Here is a 17,747-nt window from a genome sequence, read left to right as displayed (position 1 = left end):
ATCCCTGTCTCAAAGAAGTATGCGTGCCGGGAAAAACACTGGAAAACATTAATTACTCAAGAATGACAATCCACTAATGGCCAAACGATCGCAAGGGATATTAGTTCAAGTGCTTTGGCAAACACGTTTCCACTGCAGTCTAACTCAAAAACTGGCACAGCGATTCGGGTTCTGTTAAACGCACTATACAATTAGTATTTGTTGCCTATTCGCGGGGCTTGACAAACGGCGGCGAAAACCACTTGCCAGCCCCGTACTGCGCATGCGGAAGAGCCGCATTGCGCAAGCGCGCGCCGCGAATGAACGGGGCGCGCGGCTGAAATCTACTCGCCACGGGCGTGTAGATTGTATAGTTTGTCGAGCCCTGCCTATTCGTATAGATTATATTCGGATATAAATTGCCTAGGGAGGTTGTGGAATCTCCATCTCTGGATATATTTAAGAGCAGGTTGGATAGAGATCTATCAGGGATGGTCTAGACCAGTGCGTCTCAACCTTTTTTTGCTCATAGCCTCCTTCTGAGCCTCGTTTACCTCTGTGGCCCCCCTCACAGCTGCTGTTACTTGGAAAAAAAGATACATAATTTACCTAATGTTCCGTTTTTTCCATGTGGCCCCCTAGAGGTAGGGCGTGGCCCGTGGGGAGCCATATGGGCCACAGCTGAGGATCACTGGAGACAGTACTGGGTCCTGCCATGAGGGCAGGGGACTGGACTCGATGACCTCTCGAGGTCCCTTCCAGTTCTAGTGTTCTCCGATTCTATGATCGTGTTTCTACTTTGAGCTTGTCGTTATATCACTCAGACACGGGGGTTTATACTGTGCCGTATAAATCTGTGTGCATTAATATTCTGGATAGCAACGAAATACATTATTCATTGGGGCAAAAAAAGAAAAATTAAAACAGAAAGAGGAAAAAACTCTCGCCAGGGCTAGAATCCAGCCTCTTGTGACGTTGCAGAACGGGCGGAGAATCAAGAAGACACGTGGAAAAGAAACAGGAAAATCTCTCGGATGTTTTCTGCAGGGGTAGATTTTTCAATAGACTCCGTCCTAACGCTTGCTCTTGAAAACTGAAGGCTACGCCAACATTTGGAAACGGCGGCGATTTGAAAACAACTCTGGAGGGAGAAATCTACTGTAATTCCCAGGATGAGTAGACTTTTAAAAAAATTCTCTGATGGGTTCTTTGTTATTATGAAGGTAAAACTGCCACACAAACGTGCACTTATCAATCGGTGAAATCCAATGAAAACGCACATCTGTTGGCTGTGAAAGGCGTATTAGGAAAGGCCTTTTTGAGCCTTGGTCTGCACAGGGAAAGGTTTGGGGATGGAAGGGCCGTCGACACGCAAAACTCCTCAAATCAGTTCTGCCGCCCACTGTCGACATTTTGTGGCCACAGTGCTAGCGTCCCTGGCGACAGAAAGAGCAAAGCACTATGGGTACGTCTAGACTACAGGCTTTTGTTGACACATACTGTCGACAAAGCTTCTGTCAACAAAGAGCATCTAGACTACATCCAGTTCTGTCGACAAAGCAAGCCGCGTTGTCGACATGACAGTGTAGACGCAAAGGACAGTGTAGATGCAAGAACGCCTTCTGTCCACAGAACTCTGTCGACAAAAGGTGTTATTCCTCATAGAATGAGGTTTACCATCGTCAACAAAACTGCCGAGTTCGGTCGCCGTTACGTTGACAGAACTCAGCGGCAGTGTAAACACAGGTATAGTTTTGTCGACAAAAGTGGACTTTTGTCGACAAAACTCTGTAGTCTAGACACACTCTATGGGTAGGCATCCCATGGTGCCTGGTGGCACCACCTGCTACTAAGCGCTGTGAGAACGCGCAACGAAGAGCTGGGAATTTTAGGAACGTTAAAAATGTTCCATCAGCCACCTCTTGGCTTCCCAGCCCTCTCTCGGCTTCTGGCTTACTTTCTTGCCACTTGAACGACCGACGCTGTAAGGACGGCTACGCAATAAAAGCGCTGGCCAGAGTGGCTAATCGGGCATTGTCACTTCGGGGGAGGGGAGTTATTAATGTCGTTTCTTTTCGCAGTGCACAGTCAACCTGTGGAACTCCTTGCCAGAGGATGTTGTGCACACTAAGATTAAAAAAAGAGCTAGACAGATTCATGGAGGTTACGCCCACCCCAAATAACATTAATTATGTCAAAAGAAGCTAAAAATATAGACACGGCCTATGTGTACATTGTGCATGAAACAGGGAAGGCGAGACAGCAAAACAAACGTTCGCGCGTGCTCTTGAATACGAGGGTTCGGCATGAATATTCAGTACAGCGCTCCTTAGCCAATAAATATTTTAAAAGACCCATTTCTCTGGCTGAAAACAGCCCTAAGGAAAATGAGAACACCGTTAAAAACAGAAATGAGGCTTTATTTCTAAAGCCAATAAAACCCACAAGACCCAGAGGTCTCCAGCACAATCGAGTTTGGTATGGGCTAAGTTCTTATTCTGCAAAGAGAAGGCAACCCAGTGATGGTAGATTGTCACATGATCCCTCTCCTGTCACCCATTTCAAGACAAACAGAGGCTAAGGACACCATTCCTACCCATCCTGGCTAAATCCACCACGAATCTATCTAGCTCTTTTTTTAACCCTGTTCAAGTCCTGGTCATCACCACATCCTCTGGCAAGGAGTTCCACAAGTTGGCTGTGCGCTGCGTGTTTTGTTTGATCTGGCTAGGCCAGCTATATTAGAGGACCCAGGATCTGATGCCTAAGAGAAAGGAAGAGGGGACAGAAAAACACCTTATTCAAGTTATTTCCCTCATCCCAACAATTTTGCACCAATATTAACGTAAAATGGGCAGGAGCAAGGCTTGGAGGGGATGTATAATCCCCGGCGGCAGTCCATCGGGAGAGAAAGAGCTAAAAAGTGCAATGGCACTTCCGAACGCACGAGGAAACAATGCTAAACCGCTCGGCCCCCTGGGGGCTTATGGGAGATTTCCCATCATGCTTCTGTACCTACCTTGGCTTGCACGGCGTATGAGGCCAGCAGGACAGACGCCTCCGGAGGACAGTAGATCTTCTCATCTAAAATCTGCTTCTTTACCTGAGCAAAGCATCACCGGAGAAAAAAACGCCGCTAAACAAAGCTACGCGGCGGCAGCAGTTGTAATGCAGGCTGCCAATCAGCCAGGAAAATATTTTCCCTGCTCGGGGAACAATTCTGACTGATGCAGACAGACTCCGCCCCACATCCCATTCCCGCCAGGAGACAGGGGAGACCTCTGCAGTGTGTACCGCCACATCCCATTTCAAACCCACCAGAAGCCACGAGTAGCAAGGACAGCTGAGTCCCCACCCATGCCCGATATCGCTTCCCTGAAGAAGTGGGGGGAGGAGGTAGCCCCAGCGGGGGTTCCACCAACCGTCTTTTTGCCATTTTTTTAGCCCCACATGCAAGGGGAAGGCCCATACCTGCAGGAAGAACAAGTGCTGTGTGATCTCCTGAACCAGCTCCTCCTCTGCATTCTCCGGGTAAAATTTGGCCAGGAAGTGAAACGTGACCGGCTCCTCCGTGGGAACGTCGTGATCCAGGACCTGCAGGGTCGGACAACCAGTCAGTGACTCCGCGGAGTTGGACTCTGTCTTATTCTCTATCCCTTTTTTAATGATTCCTCGCAGTCTATTTGCTTTTCTGACTGCTGCTGCACACTGAGTGGACATCTTCAGAGAACTATCCACGATAACGCCAAGATCTCTTCTTGAATAGTTGTAGCTAACTTAGTCCCCATCGTGTTGTATGTAGAGTTGGGATTATGTTTTCCAACGTGCATTACTTTGCATTTATCAACATTCAATTTCATTTGCCAATTTGGTGCCCAATCGCTTGGGTGGGCCCTCAGGTCTCCAGTCCAAGGCTTTGCGATGGTTCAGGGACGGACTAACGGTACAACCGAACGCTAACCGGGCTGGAGGACAATCACCCTGCCCTCGGATCACCTGACTGATAGGCTTCTAGATTAGCCAACGCCTTGTTCTACTCCTGGTGCACCTCCAGGATTCTCACGGAGGCATCTCCCGACTTCCACGGACAGCTCAACCCTCCCCGCGCACCCCTGAAAAGGAACGTCCCCTCCCACCTTCTTGTCCATTTTGAGCCAGGCCACCGTGTCCTTGATGGTGTACTGAAGTCCAAAGAACCAGGTTTCCCGGAGTCCGAGGGTCCTGCACACCAAGTCGAACAAATCCTTGCCTTTCCACTTCACCTGCAGCAAGAGAACAAACAGCAAAAGGCAATCACGCTCTCCTCTAAGTCCTTCCAAAGACACACCACAGCCATTTTAACCCGCCCTGGAGATCTGGCTTGACTCCGGAAATCAACCACAAACGTAACACGACGGGGTCCCATGCAGAGCGTCACTCGGCGAATCCGAATCAAACCGGTTCCATTTAGAAGAGAGTTTCTCTTACAGCCAACGCACCAACCCTCGTCTGGGATCTGAAACGTTGCAACTTACGTATGGTTGCATATGCATGCAAATATATATGCAAATATATGCAAATAGCTTCTTTCACACCGACGAGCATGAATACAAAGTTTAAGGCAAGACTACCAAACACGCAGGCCCCATTTACGTCAGTTCTGTTGATATTAATAAAATGCAATATCTACCCCATTTCCACCCATGTGACGGCACTTTTAATGAGCAATGACAGTCCAGGAATTGAACGACTAAATTAAATTCAATTAAATTGGGCAGCAGGTTTAAAACAAATCAAAGGAAGTTCTTCTTCACACAGCGCATCGTCAATCTGTGGAACTCCTCGCCGGAGGAGGTTGTGAAGGCTAGGACTATAACAGGGTTTAAAAGAGAACTAGATAAATTCATGGAGGTTACCGCGATGAATGTCTATTATCCAGGCTGGGTAAGGAATGGTGTCCCTCACCTTTGTTTGTCAGAGGGTGGAGATGGATGGCAGGAGAGAAATCGCTTGATCATTACCTGTTCAGTTCACTCCCTCTGGGACACCTGGCATTGGCCACTATCAGCAGACAGGGCACTGGGCTGACCCAGTAGGCCATTCTTATATTCTTATGTTATATTGACTACTTTCTTGTTCCGACTTCACCAGTGTCCAGGAATTTAATGACTAACACGCATACCGACAGAAGACCGTTATATTGACTGCTTTCTTGTTCCGACTTCACCACAGTCCAGGAATTTAATGACTAAAACGCATACCGACAGAAGACCGTAATATTGACTGCTTTCTTGTTCCGACTTCACCACAGTCCAGGAATTTAACGACTAACACGCATACCGACAGAAGACCGTTATATTGACTGCTTTCTTGTTCCGACTTCACCACAGTCCAGGAATTTAACGACTAACACGCATACCGACAGAAGACCGTTATATTGACTGCTTTCTTGTTCCGACTTCACCACAGTCCAGGAATTTAACGACTAACACGCATACCGACAGAAGACCGTAATATTGACTGCTTTCTTGTTCCGACTTCACCACAGTCCAGGAATTTAACGACTAAAACGCATACCGACAGAATACCACTATATTGATTGCTTTCTTGTTCCGACTTCACCACAGTCCAGGAACTTAATGACTAAAACGCATACCGACAGAATACCGGTATATTGACTGCTTTCTTGTTCCGACTTCACCACAGTCTAAGAATTTAACAACTAAAACACGTAACCCAAACCGCAGTGTACACCCAAACTGCACCGTGGGCTGCAAACAGATGGGCCTCGTGTTGAGTAGCCCTGTCTTAGACTAACATCACTAGCTTCCATGGGGCTTCCCAGTCGACACCGAGGGCAGAATTTGGGCCTGAGCCCGACACTTACACTATTTCGAATGCTGATGCACAAACCAAAGTCGAATCTAGCTTATTCTCCCAGAGCCATTAGCTCCCTGGGACTGACAACATAAAAAGAACACGTCCTGTTTTCATCCCGGACGGCTGTTGCTCTGTTCTCAACACACGCCAGGAGCAGCTGTGGGGGGCGTGCCAAGGGCCGGTTTTACGCAGAGCACAGCCATGCTTTGCCCTGGAGACTATGGGTAATCAAAAGGACCTGCTGGAGCGGAGAAAACTACCGGCCGCGACCTTCCAACAGCTCCACAGCTGGTTTGTGAAGGGGGCAGGGAGACGCAGAGGGTTACACACAGGGGGCCCGGTACTCCCAAGCCATTTTACTTTGTCACTCGCGCGGACGGAGACACCGCTGGACAGGGACAGATGGCCATTTCTCTAAAGCCCAAGGACAGAAGAATCCCAGAACGTCTCCCTGTCACTGCCGATCAATCTTAGTACCACCGGGACGGCTTCAATATTAATGCTGAAGAACAGCCGGCCACTGTACCTGTACCAGCTGTTGTCATACAATGCCACCTTGTGGGTCCCAGTGCCTCATTAGTCCGGAACGTGTCGGAGGTAGGGATGGTACATTCCAATTAGGTGTCTACGCGGATAGTCGTGCAATTTGCATCTATTCGATTAGTCAATAAAGGCACCTCCAAAGCTATTGCTACACTTCAAAGGCCGGCCCCCACGGAGCACTGGCTCTTTGAAATGCCGCAGGGAGACCGGCGTCAAGCTCCAGGCGGCGTTTCAAAGCAGCAGACCCTGGACTCCACGTGGCGCTGCTGCTTTAAACGCCAGAGGCAGCAAGGGGAAGGAGCGACGAGTTGACTAGCGTGTTGACTATCCGATAAGCCAGCGTTTCCCAATTTTATCTGGCCACGGAACCCTTTTCAGCTTGAAAGAATTTCAAGGAAACCCCTAGGGTTGCCAGGGTAAAATTTGTCAAGCAAAATAAAACCGAAAGACCCGCCATGCAATTGAGAAAAAAAAAAGTCCTGCTGCAATTTGTTGGGGGGGGGGGAGAGGGGGAAGTCCCACCTCAAAGAGGTTCTGTCTCTTTAAGAGAGGGCGGGAAGCACCAGTTGGGAAACACTGCGGTAAGTATTTGCTTATCCGACAGTCAACCAGTCGTTCACATCCCTAGTCAGAGTCAAAGAGAAGAAGCCAGATGATCTTCCACCCAACAGATGCACAAACGTTACCGGAGACAACGTTTTTATGCAACACCACAAACCGAAGGTATCCCTGGGATTCACGTTAAACACATTCGAAATCTACATGCTGAAAGACCGCAATGAAAACTCATTTTCCCTAAATCCACGGGTTCAAATCCACCCCTTGCACGGGGGTACAGCGTGGTATGTGAAGGCTCAACCCAGAGGTAGGTTTTGGGGGCCAGTTTTCTCAAGGAAAATGTCACCTGAGGGTTTTCAGCACACCAGAGAGAGACGAAAAGATTTCTGCTGCTCTTCTGCGCTTCTCAAATCCAGCCCCCGGATTTGGGTTGCCAACGTTTTTAGCAAGAGGTTATTTCCGATCTAGGCATACAGCAGCATCAGCAATTTTTAAAAGCCAGCTTTATGGCGATTGTTTGAAGGGAGCAATTAATGGTTACGTGCCGACATTTATCCAGTCAGTCAAATGGAGGGGAAAGCAAGTGTTCTCGATGCAGGCGACTGCGCTTTGCCATGGGAGGTAGTCCTCTAGCGATGCTGATTTGTACTCTATGGAATCACTCTTTTGAAACTCCAGCTGTGCTTTAAGCTGCAAACTCCTCGGAGGCACTCCCAGCTGGGTTTTAAACCAGCCAGCAGACTACAAATGATCTGCCGTTACATAATCGCGGGCCAAAACCGATGTTAACATTCGCAACGAGCAACGCTCATTAACGCACACCAGTCAGGGAATTCAAAGCCTCGCACCTCTGCCGATAGACGTCAATGGTTAGTTTAAAATATCGGCAGTCCTCAGAGAGTTGAGTTTTCTCCCCGCAAATGTAAGTTGACCCCGTGTGTAGAAACAAGTCTTTTGAATGACTGTTTATGCTGTGACGTTTTAGGTCTTAATGTACACTTGTGAAGATGGTGATGTTGCTGTGGGAACGGGATGTTTTACTGGAGAGTGAAAATCCCGACCACAACATCACAGCCAGATATTATATACACGCACATACACACACACACACATTGGTCGCTGAAAATCAAAACATTGAACAGCCACTGAGTTCATTTCAACATGCAGGACTGAATCCCGCAGCCTGTCGAAAGAGTTGGCATGTCGACAGCATGAACGCGGGATGTTCGTAGAATCATAGAACCATAGATCTGGAAGAGACCTTAGAACAGTGATCCCCAACCTTTTGGGGATGCTGGGCATCCGGGCGCAGCACCGCGTGCCCGGGGTGGAGGCCACGCATGTGCTGGGCGCCCAGGGCGCAAGAATGGTTTGGGCCGGCCCTGGTCACTAGGCGGATGCACCTAAATGCCCTGGTGGGCGCCATGGCACCCGCGGGCACCGCATTGGGGACCACTGCCTTAGAAGGCCATCAAGTCCAGCCCCCTGGCCAAGGCAAGACCAATCCCAATTAAATCAACCCGGCCAGGGCTTTGTCAAGCCGAGACTTAAACACCTCTAGGGATGGAGACTCCACTACTTCCCTAGGTAACCCATTCCAGTGCTTCACCACCATCCTCGTGAAATAGTTTTTCCTAATATCCATCCTGGACCTCTCCCATCACAACTTGAGACGATTACTCCTTGTTCTGCCATCTGTCACCACTGAGAACACCACTGAGAACAGCCTCTCTCCATCCTCTTTGGAACCCCCCTTCAGGAAGCTGAAGGCTGCTCTCAAATCCCCCTTTACTCTTCTCTTCCGCAAACGAAATAGACTCAACTTCCTCAGCCTCTCCTCATAGGTCATATGCTCCAGCCCCCGAACCATTTTGGTCGCCCTCCGCTGGACCCTCTCCAACGCATCCACATCCTTCCTGTAATGGGGGCCCCAGAACTGGACACAATACTCCAGATGTGGCCTCACCAGAGCCGAGTAAAGAGGAAGGATCAGGATGTTCCTGATCGAAGCCCCTACACGGACAGATATCGCCAACCGCCGGTGTACAAGCAAGGCCTATAAAAAGGCCGAGAGAGTTCAGATGACTTGGCCTGGCTACACAGACAGCCAGGGATCGAACTCAGACTTCTTGATTCTCTGACCTGTGCGTCTCCCCACGGTTTCAGCATAAAGGATCAACTTTTCGAAGGGGGCCTGAAAGCAAAAAGTACCATGAACACTCTACCCCAGGGTTATAAACTAGATTGGTTGCTGTAATAAAAGCTTGAACGAAAATGATGTTAGACAAACGCCTTTAAACCAGGAGCGGGGAACTTCAGGCCCAGGGGCCGGATGCGGCCCTCGGCTTGTCTGGATCCGGCCTCTGCAGCTCAACCCTCCCCCCCAAGCATTGGGGAGGCTGTGCTAGTGCTCTAGCCCCCCTGCTGCCCCACCGTGGGGCTGGGACACACAAAATCTACCAGGCTGGGCCCTGTTGGTGTGCGTTGGAAAGGTCTTTCTCCTCAGTCAGGGGCCACAACGACAGTTTGTTTTCCGCTTCTCACGTGCGCCGCCCCGACTGATTTTTCCGTGGCAACCCTAGCCCTGCCTTAAACACACACACAACAACAGCGGCTCTGCTACTGTCTAGGTCCCACAGGGTAGGGGAGCCACCCGGTTCCTTCCACGTCACCGTTAAGCCAGAGCCTTCCAACCCACCGGCCTCGCATTTGTGGTTTCGTAGCACCCCATCGATCCGATCGCCACGTGGCTCGTGGGCTGGATGTAGAGGACGACGTGGCCGAATGACTCTACAGACAGGGCTGAGTGCCGCAAAGCTGTTATTTTGCGGGGCCGGATTTATTTTCTTTGCTAAGTGCAGAGGGCTTGTCATGTATCAGCAGAGAGTGCATTAGGTAAACACGAAGCACTTGAAATCTCAGCAGCGAGCTGCTGGAATAAGACCGGGTTTATTGGCAGGTGCTCTGTCTGCAACAGACACATCAGATTGGGCAGCTATTAGTGGGGTGTGTTATTTATTAACCCGCACCGAGAGTCATTTGCAACTGGCAGGCAGCCAACATGTCACTGGGACGAGACAATTAATTTTGGTAGCGCATCCTTGCTCCCGACATCATTCGCCGGCTAATCCCGCCCACAGAGTGGCTGCAGAGATGAGCCGGGAGGTCGGCTGAGCTGCCAGAAATACCGCCGAGCAAACGGGAAGGAGGGCAAATTTTTGCGAGCGCGCCCGCAGACAGGAGCCAGGTGCTAGAAGGCTTACGTCTACACGACGGGGTTTTTTCCCCCCGGAAAGGAGAGATGCAAATTCGGCGCTAATTTGCATACCTTCTTCTGATCGCTTTTTTGAAAGCGGGTTGTTCGAACGTAGCCTGGCTGAGGTTTTTTTCGAAAAAAAAACACTTTTTTCGAAAAACCGCGTCAACCTCCTTTTTTTTTTTTGGAAGAGCTTTTTTTTTTCTGAAAAAGAGAGGGCCCCCCCCCCCCAAAACCGTGTCCAGGCTACTTTCACTTTCGAAAAAGTGATCAGAAGAAGAGACGCAAATTAGCGCCGAATTTGCATATCTCCTTTCGAAGAAAAAACCCCGTAGTCTAGGCGTATCCTAAGGCTACGTCTACACGATAAGTTATCCCGGCAAAACATATGCTAATGAGGGACTCCTTTGCATGAGTCGTGATCTCATTTGCATATTTTCTGCCGCTCCGTTTTTGCGCAAAAACCAGCAGCGGGGACTTTTTTTTGGGCGCCAAACCCCCTTTTTCCGCAAGAGTTTGTGCGCAACAAAGAAAACGTCCCCACTGCTTGTTTTTGGGCAAAAACAGCTCGGCAGAAAATACGCAAAAGAGATCGCGACTCATGCAAATGACTCCCTCATTAGCATATTTTTTGCCCAGAGAACTCGTAGTCTAGCGGTACCCTAAGAGAACAGGCACTCTAGTCTATGCTGCAAAATGACGAGTTAGCTGCTTCGTCAGGTTCAGTTCCTGGAATCCAGTTCAAACTCCCTCTCGAGTCGCCGAGAAAACGTGTGCTCGCTAACGCCAAGCCTGGCCAAGTGGCACCTTATAAATCCCAATAAAGTAAACCTAAGACCGCCTGCTACCCCTCCCACCGGGAATTTTAAATGACAGCAGGCGGGAGCGAGGGGGAAGACAATATGGGAGTGGAAAACCTGAGGACACATAGAGCAAAGGCAGTCAATATTCTTTGGCAAACGGCATTGGAATAAGAGAGGTGTCAGATGGTTTCAACAGCCACAGGAGGCAGCTGGAAACGCTATTTTTATTTGCTAATGTGGTGGGACAGCTTGATAACGAGTTTCTTAATTAAACTCGATTCCCGCTAGCCACCAAGGAGGCTGAAAGTGCACTAACGGCACATCCACCCAGATGGTGCGGTCGACGGTGCTCCATCTTGTTGGGCCCACCTGCGTGCGGAATACATTTTGTTCTTTGCACCGAGGCATGGGCAGCGGTGCACCACCAGGGTACGTTCTTGGGCTGACAGAGAGAGCAGAAAGGTTTGGAAGGCAGGTGACGTGTGGGAAGGTGGGGCTCTTCGGCTACTGACTGTATTTGTGGGGGAGGAATTAGTGGTTGATTTTCGGAGGAAGAGGGGTTCCCAGATCTCAATTGGCCTGGGGGTGGGGGAAGTGGCAGGGCGGCCGCAGGTGATCCACAGGCTTGGTGGGCTGGATTCAGCCCGCAAAGGCCCCTCTGCCCACCCTTGTGCTAGCCAGTAAAAGGTGATGTCATGGATCCGACAACGCGCAGAGATCTCTACCAAGGACTGGAAGGCCCAGCCAGTGGGGACCTTGAAGCACTATGGGGCGGCAGGAGGACCTGGAGACGTGAGCTGCCGTGGGAAGTGAGTTCGGAGCCACCAGGGTCCCGGCACGGGCACTGGAACGGCTGCCCGATCCCCTTCTGCTGCAACGGAGCTAAGACTTTCTCTTCCTCCCCTCAGGCATCAGCCCTCCCCACTCATCATCTTTAGTAAAAATCACATACAGGCCCCGTGCCCCACAACCTGTCCAGGATTGACTAAAAATCACGGCGAGCAAGTCTTAACCTTAATCCTGACACAGGGCGAGCTTAACCGGAACACGGAAACAACACAATCTGGCAGAAAGAAGGGCTATTCGATCGCCAAGGTTACCTGTCCAAAGCCAGCTGGCTGCATCATAACATCTCTGCGGGCTAGTTCTCAGCTTAATCGGTTAACTAATTCATCCCCAAGTCACTTCCCTTCCCGCATCGACGGGGCTCCCCGACTGCAGCTGATGGACCCCTCCAAATCCTCGCTCACGTTGTTTGCATCGTTCGGCATCGTGTCTAGATCGGGGAGGGGGACCCACGAAACAAAGAGAGCCGAAAATACGCGAAGAATTTTTTTGTGAGCAATTTTTGCCGAGAAAAAAGAAAAGCTCTCCGGAGTTGTTGAAAAAAAAAAAGAAAAAGAAAAAGAAAAAAAAAAAAGGTGCCGCCCCTTTAAAAGACAAGATTTTTGGCCACATCACGCTCCCATCGGCCGCCGCCAGCTTGGCAACGCAATTTTGAATCACCGCACTGGACGGGTCCCCTGCCCCAGTGAGCACAGGGAGCTGGGGATGGTTTCTAGGGGGGCAGGGGTGGCTTCATGAGCCGCGGGGGGGGGGCTTTGTAAACCATACTTTAAGGGGGGGGAGGAAGAGCCGCACACAACTCTTGAACCGCGGATTGGCCACCGCTGGTCTAGATATTGTACCTTCTCGGGATTGCAGTTTAACTACACTTTTACCGCCCCCCTGTGGTCACTCCGGAGTATAACTCTCCCTGCTACCACACCCCTCCTTTCCGTTCGATATGAAACCATCCCGTCTCACACGCAGCGCACCGTCCCGGCACAACCAAACCCAGACCTGCCCCTGTGATAAGAGGACGCTGCCTACCAAACACAACGGTCCTCGCTCTTATCGATCAGGAGTTCTTGAACAAACATAGGGTACTTCTACACTTGCACCCTAGTTCGAACTAGGGAGGCAAATGTACGCGACCGAAATTGCTAATGAAGCGGGGATTTAAATATCCTGCGCTTCATTAGCATGATCTCGCCGGCGCGTTACTCCGCTCAACAGCTGTTCCGGAAACGAAAGTGGGACGCGTTAGTTCAAACCAAAGCCCTTGTTTCGAGCTAATGTCATTCCTCAAAAAACGTTACTCCTTTAAAACACGCCAGCGAGATCATGCTAATGAAGCACGGGCTATTTAAATCCCCGCTTCATTAGCAATTTTGGTCGCCTACGTTTGCATCCCTAGTTCGAACTGGGATGTAGTGCAGACGTACCCATACTCACAGACTGATGGACAGACATACAAACTCGCTCAAATATATAGATTCTATCAGAATCAGGGCTCCATCACGGCGTGAAAACACTCAAGAAATCTCACAGCCTGTGGGTGGTTTTCATAGTTCCCCCTTTTGGATACGCCATCCTGCTTCTATTTTGAACTGCGCCACGCAGACTGCTAGCACTGGAATGCCAACGAACAATGGCAAATCGCTACATCTCCGATGCGCTTTGCAAAATGTTTATCGCCGGCCTTGGCTGTCCACCAGCTGGGGCGATCAAAGCCGCTAATCATTTATTTCCATGTCAAAGGCAGGACTGCTGAAGCCGGCTCAAGCAGAGATGTTGCTGGTGATAACGAAGGACATGAAAGGCCAAATGCATATTCGGAGCCCTCATTCGAAGATTTATCCATTAGTGTTCCCAAAACATGCAAGTCATTCAAAAGCTTTCTGCTCACCTAGGGTGCGTCTAGAGTACATCCCGCTTTCGAAAGAAGAATGTAAAGGAAGGAAATTGAAAATGCAAATGACGCGCCAATTGACAAGCCTCACGCTTCATCTACATAATTGCCTCCGATTGCTTTTTCGAAAAAGGTTAGGTTTTTTTTTTTAAAAAAAGCAGTCTAGATGAGGTTCTTTCGAAAACAAACACCCCTTTTCGAAAGAACCCTGATTCCTGAAAAAAATGAGGTGTACAGGGTTCTTTCGGAAAAGGGGTTGTTTTGAAAGAACCGCGTCTAGACTTTTTTTTCTTAAAAAAAAACCTTTTTCGAAAAAGCGATCGGATGCGATGAAGCAAATGAAGCACGAGATTTGTAAATCTGGCGCGTCGTTTCCATTTTCCATTTCTTTCCTTTACATTCCTCTTTCGAAAGAAGGGTGTTGTGTAGACGCACCCCTATCGTACACAAAGCAACTGCTAGCAGTTTTTATGGGTTAGAGGGGATAAATGATCTAATTAGCCTTTAATTAACAAAATTAATTTACCTAATTAAGCTATAAAATAGAGGGTGACCCTATATTTGATTTTGTTACATTGGAATCTAGTCAGAGCTAAGGATGTTAAAGTCCGTTTAATCAACTAATCGAGTAGTCGATGGAATTTCCATCGACTACTCGATTAATCGATAAGGGGAGACCTGCAGAGCCACAGTGGGGTTAGCTCCGGGCCTTGCCTTTTAAAGTCCTGCCTGGCTCTTACTACATTTAAAAGGCAGAGATGCAGCAAGGGACCGGGTGTGTCCCGACTCACTCCTTGTCTCAGATGCTGCGTCTTTACCTCTCCTGCCCCTCCACGAAGACCTCTCCTGCCCCTCTCCTGCCCCTCCCCCTCAAGAAAGAGCCCAGTCCGTCTGTCTGTCTGTCTGCTTGGCCGCCGGAACACATGCAGCTCGGGCTGGCTGGGGCAGATTTCACAATGGCCACCTTAAAAGAGCAATGCCTGTTCTGTTCTTAAAAGGGCAGGGCAATCTTTTTTTCTTTTTCAACAAGTTTTGCTGCAAGTTTTGTTTTTCACCCCCCGCCCTCAGCTCAGTTCCTTTTTTTTTTCTCAACAAGTTTTACTGCTATTTTGGGGAGGGGGGGGAAGGGGCGTGATGCCAAAAAGTTTGGGAACCACTGGACTACAGGGAAAACCCTGGTCCCTCGACCTGAACCCAGAGTAGTGGGCGGGCCCAGATCCCCCCCAACCCTTCCTGCTTCCATGGCAGATTAACGAGGGCGTTACAATGCAGACCTCTGAAAAGTGGCGCCATCTACGAACACAGCTGCCTACCCGGAACAGATGCAGGTGGCAGGGAGTAGATCCAAGAACATTCAAACTGAAACGTGGATGTTCCATCTCTGGCTACAAACACGTTGGTGTCTCCGGAGACACTCTAAATCGATGTTTCTCAACCAGTGGTACAAGGATCCTGAGAGGTACTCGAGAGAAGTCTGGGAGGGGAACATCAACACTACTGAAATTCGGAGAAAACTGAATTTGTGTTTTAAGTTTTACAGCGCTCTCTTTTCTGTAGACTTTTTACGCTGCTCAAATTTGGAGAAAACTGAATTTGCGTTTTAAGTTTTACAGCGCTTTCTTTTCTGTAGACTTTTTACGCTGCTCAAATTTGGAGAAAACTGAATTTGCGTTTTAAGTTTTACAGCGCTTTCTTTTCTGTAGACTTTTTACGCTGCTGAAACTTGGAGAAAACTGAATCGTTGTTTTCAATTTCACAGCGTTTTACTATGGGTGTCCTTATTTGACATCCAAAAATTTCATCGCCTGCCCGGCGACGATTAAATGTTGCAACGGTAGAAAAAAAATTAAGAACATAAGAACGTCCGTACTGGGTCAGACCAAAGGTCCTTCTAGCCCAGTATCCTGTCTGCCGACAGTGGCCAGCGCCAGGTGCCCCAGAGAGGGTGGACCGAAGACAATGATCAAGCGATTTGTCTCCTGCCATCCCTCTCCAGCCTCTGACAAACAGAGGCCAAGGACACCATTGTATCCCCTGGCTAATAGCCTTTTATGGACCTAACCTCCATGAAATTATCTAGCTTCAATTTAAACTCTAATAATAGTCCTAGTCTTCACAGCCTCCTCTGGCGAGGAGTTCCACAGGTTGACTACACGCCGTGTGAAGAACTTTCTTTTATTAGTTTTAAACCTGCTACCCATTAATTTCAATTAGTGTCCTCTAGTTCTTCTATTTAGGGAACTAATAAATAACTTTTCTTTATCGGCCCTCTCTACACCACTCATGATTTTATAGACCTCTATCCTATCCCCCCTCAGTTTCCTCTTTTCGAAACTGAAAAGTCCCAGTCGTTTTAACCTCTCCTCATATGGGACCCGTTCCAAACCCCGAATCATTTTAGTTGCCCTTTTCTGAACCCTTTCCAAGGCCAAAATATCTTTTTTGAGGTGAGGAGACCACATCTGTACCTGTCTGAAATTGTGTGTCGGAAATTTTTTTTAGGGATCGCTCAGTGGTTTGAGCATGGGCCTGCTCAACCCAGGGCTGTGAGTTCAATCCTCACAGAGGCCATTTAGGGATTTGGGGCAAATATTTGTCAAGGATGGTACTTGGTCCTGCTGTGAAGGCAGAGGGCTGGACTCGATGACCTTTCAAGGTCCCTTCCAGTTCTAGGAGATAGGCAATCTCCAGTGATTTAAATTTTATTTATAAAACTGGAGGTATCGGGGATACTTATTTTTTTTTTTTTTGAAGGGGGTACTTTATAAAAAAAAAAAAGTTGAGAGACGCTGCTCTAGAGGGTGTGTCTTTGGCTAGCAACTCCCCATCTCTGGACGCCGGGATGCAGCAGCGCGCAGAAAGTGGATTTTATCGGGAGCACTTTGCTCTGATTTACCAATACGCGGCAAGCCATTAGTGGGCCAACTTTTAGAGGGCTCCAACTACCTACATGTGGCCTGCCTTGATTTCCCCCCGATCCGTCCTCGGGGCCTGTCCCAACCCACTGTGTAGCTGTGGCGTGCTGCGCTTTACCCAGCCGCCGCCACCGTCCGCTCCAGGGGTGGGTGCGTCTCCGTGGCCGGCTCAGGGATCGCTCCACAGTGGAACGAAAGCGGCCCGCCGGGCAGCAGGGTGTCCGGGAACCCCGCGCCGGCAGCGATCCGGAGGCGCTGGCCGTGGTGCTCTGCGGACGCTGTTACCTCGCAGTTGAACTCCATCTCGGCGTCCATGGTCATGATCCGCACCGTGAAGGTTTTCGGCTGCTTTCTCTTCAGGGAGCTGAAACTCATCCGCGACGCGATGGCCCCGGCCATGGTGGGGTGCCGGGAATTAGGGCAAGATCCCACTTCTCCCCTCCAACACGCTGCCCGAGGCCCGGCACCAGGGGCAGGCGGGGGGCGGGGTGAGCTGGGTCTGGTCCCCGGGGGGGCACCCTACCAGCCCCCAGTGGCTCCGGTTCGCCAACGGGGGCGGGGCGAGCGTGCAGCGGGCCTGGCCGGAGTGGGGGGGGGGCAGCCCTGCGAGACCCAGCCCGAGAGGGGGGGCAGTGGGAAGGGAGTGCAGAGGGGCTGACCCAGGGGGCTTATCCCGGGGGGGGGTCTAGCCCTGGGGAGGAAAGGGGGGGGCCTGATGGGGGTGGGAACGGGGGAGGGGGCTATGGGGGGGCTAAAGGGGGGATGGGGAGGGCGGGAGGTTATAGGGGAGGAGGGGGGGAGGGCAGAGGCGGGGGGGCTAAGGGAAGGGCGGGGGCCTATGGGGGAGGGGTTAAGAGGGGGAGGGGAGGAGGGTGGGGGGGATGTAGGGGGAGTAGAGGGGGCCTAGCTCGGGGGGGAGGGTGGGGAGGTGGGGGGAGGGGCGGGGGGCCTAGGACGGAGGGGGACTAAGGGGGGGAGGGGCTGGGGGGTCCTAGCCCGGGGGGAGGGGCGGGCGCTCCGCGGGGGGGGTCTAGCCCGGGGGGGTCTGGGGGGGTCCTAGCCCGGGGGGAGGGGCGGGCGCTCCGCGGGGGGGGGTCTAG

General features: G+C 50.4%; 1 protein-coding gene across 8 annotated transcripts in view; it reads right to left on the bottom strand.

The window, feature by feature from the left end:
* Positions 1-17,324, bottom strand: part of NF2 (NF2, moesin-ezrin-radixin like (MERLIN) tumor suppressor) — a 49,367-nt gene extending 32,043 nt beyond the window's left edge. For 5 of the 8 annotated variants that reach the window (XM_075916995.1, XM_075916992.1, XM_075916996.1 and 2 more), the window contains exons 1-4: positions 16,933-17,324; positions 4,116-4,241; positions 3,451-3,573; positions 2,999-3,082 (exon numbers count right to left, since the gene is read on the bottom strand). In XM_075916995.1, coding sequence (XP_075773110.1) covers positions 2,999-3,082; positions 3,451-3,573; positions 4,116-4,241; positions 16,933-17,046 — 447 coding nt within the window. In that variant the 5' untranslated portion in view covers positions 17,047-17,324. Of the gene's footprint in view, positions 1-2,998; positions 3,083-3,450; positions 3,574-4,115; positions 4,242-15,006; positions 15,207-16,932 lie in introns of all 8 variants that reach the window. The other 3 variants (XM_075916994.1, XM_075916998.1, XM_075916999.1) reach the window with 3 other exon arrangements.
* Between the last annotated feature and the right edge of the window lie 423 nt (positions 17,325-17,747).

This window comes from Pelodiscus sinensis, unplaced genomic scaffold, assembly GCF_049634645.1.
Source record: "Pelodiscus sinensis isolate JC-2024 unplaced genomic scaffold, ASM4963464v1 ctg67, whole genome shotgun sequence".
In the NCBI taxonomy this organism is placed as follows: Eukaryota; Metazoa; Chordata; order Testudines; family Trionychidae; genus Pelodiscus; species Pelodiscus sinensis.
Note: the sequence above shows the minus strand (reverse complement) of the source record. Positions and strands in the feature narration are given on the sequence as shown.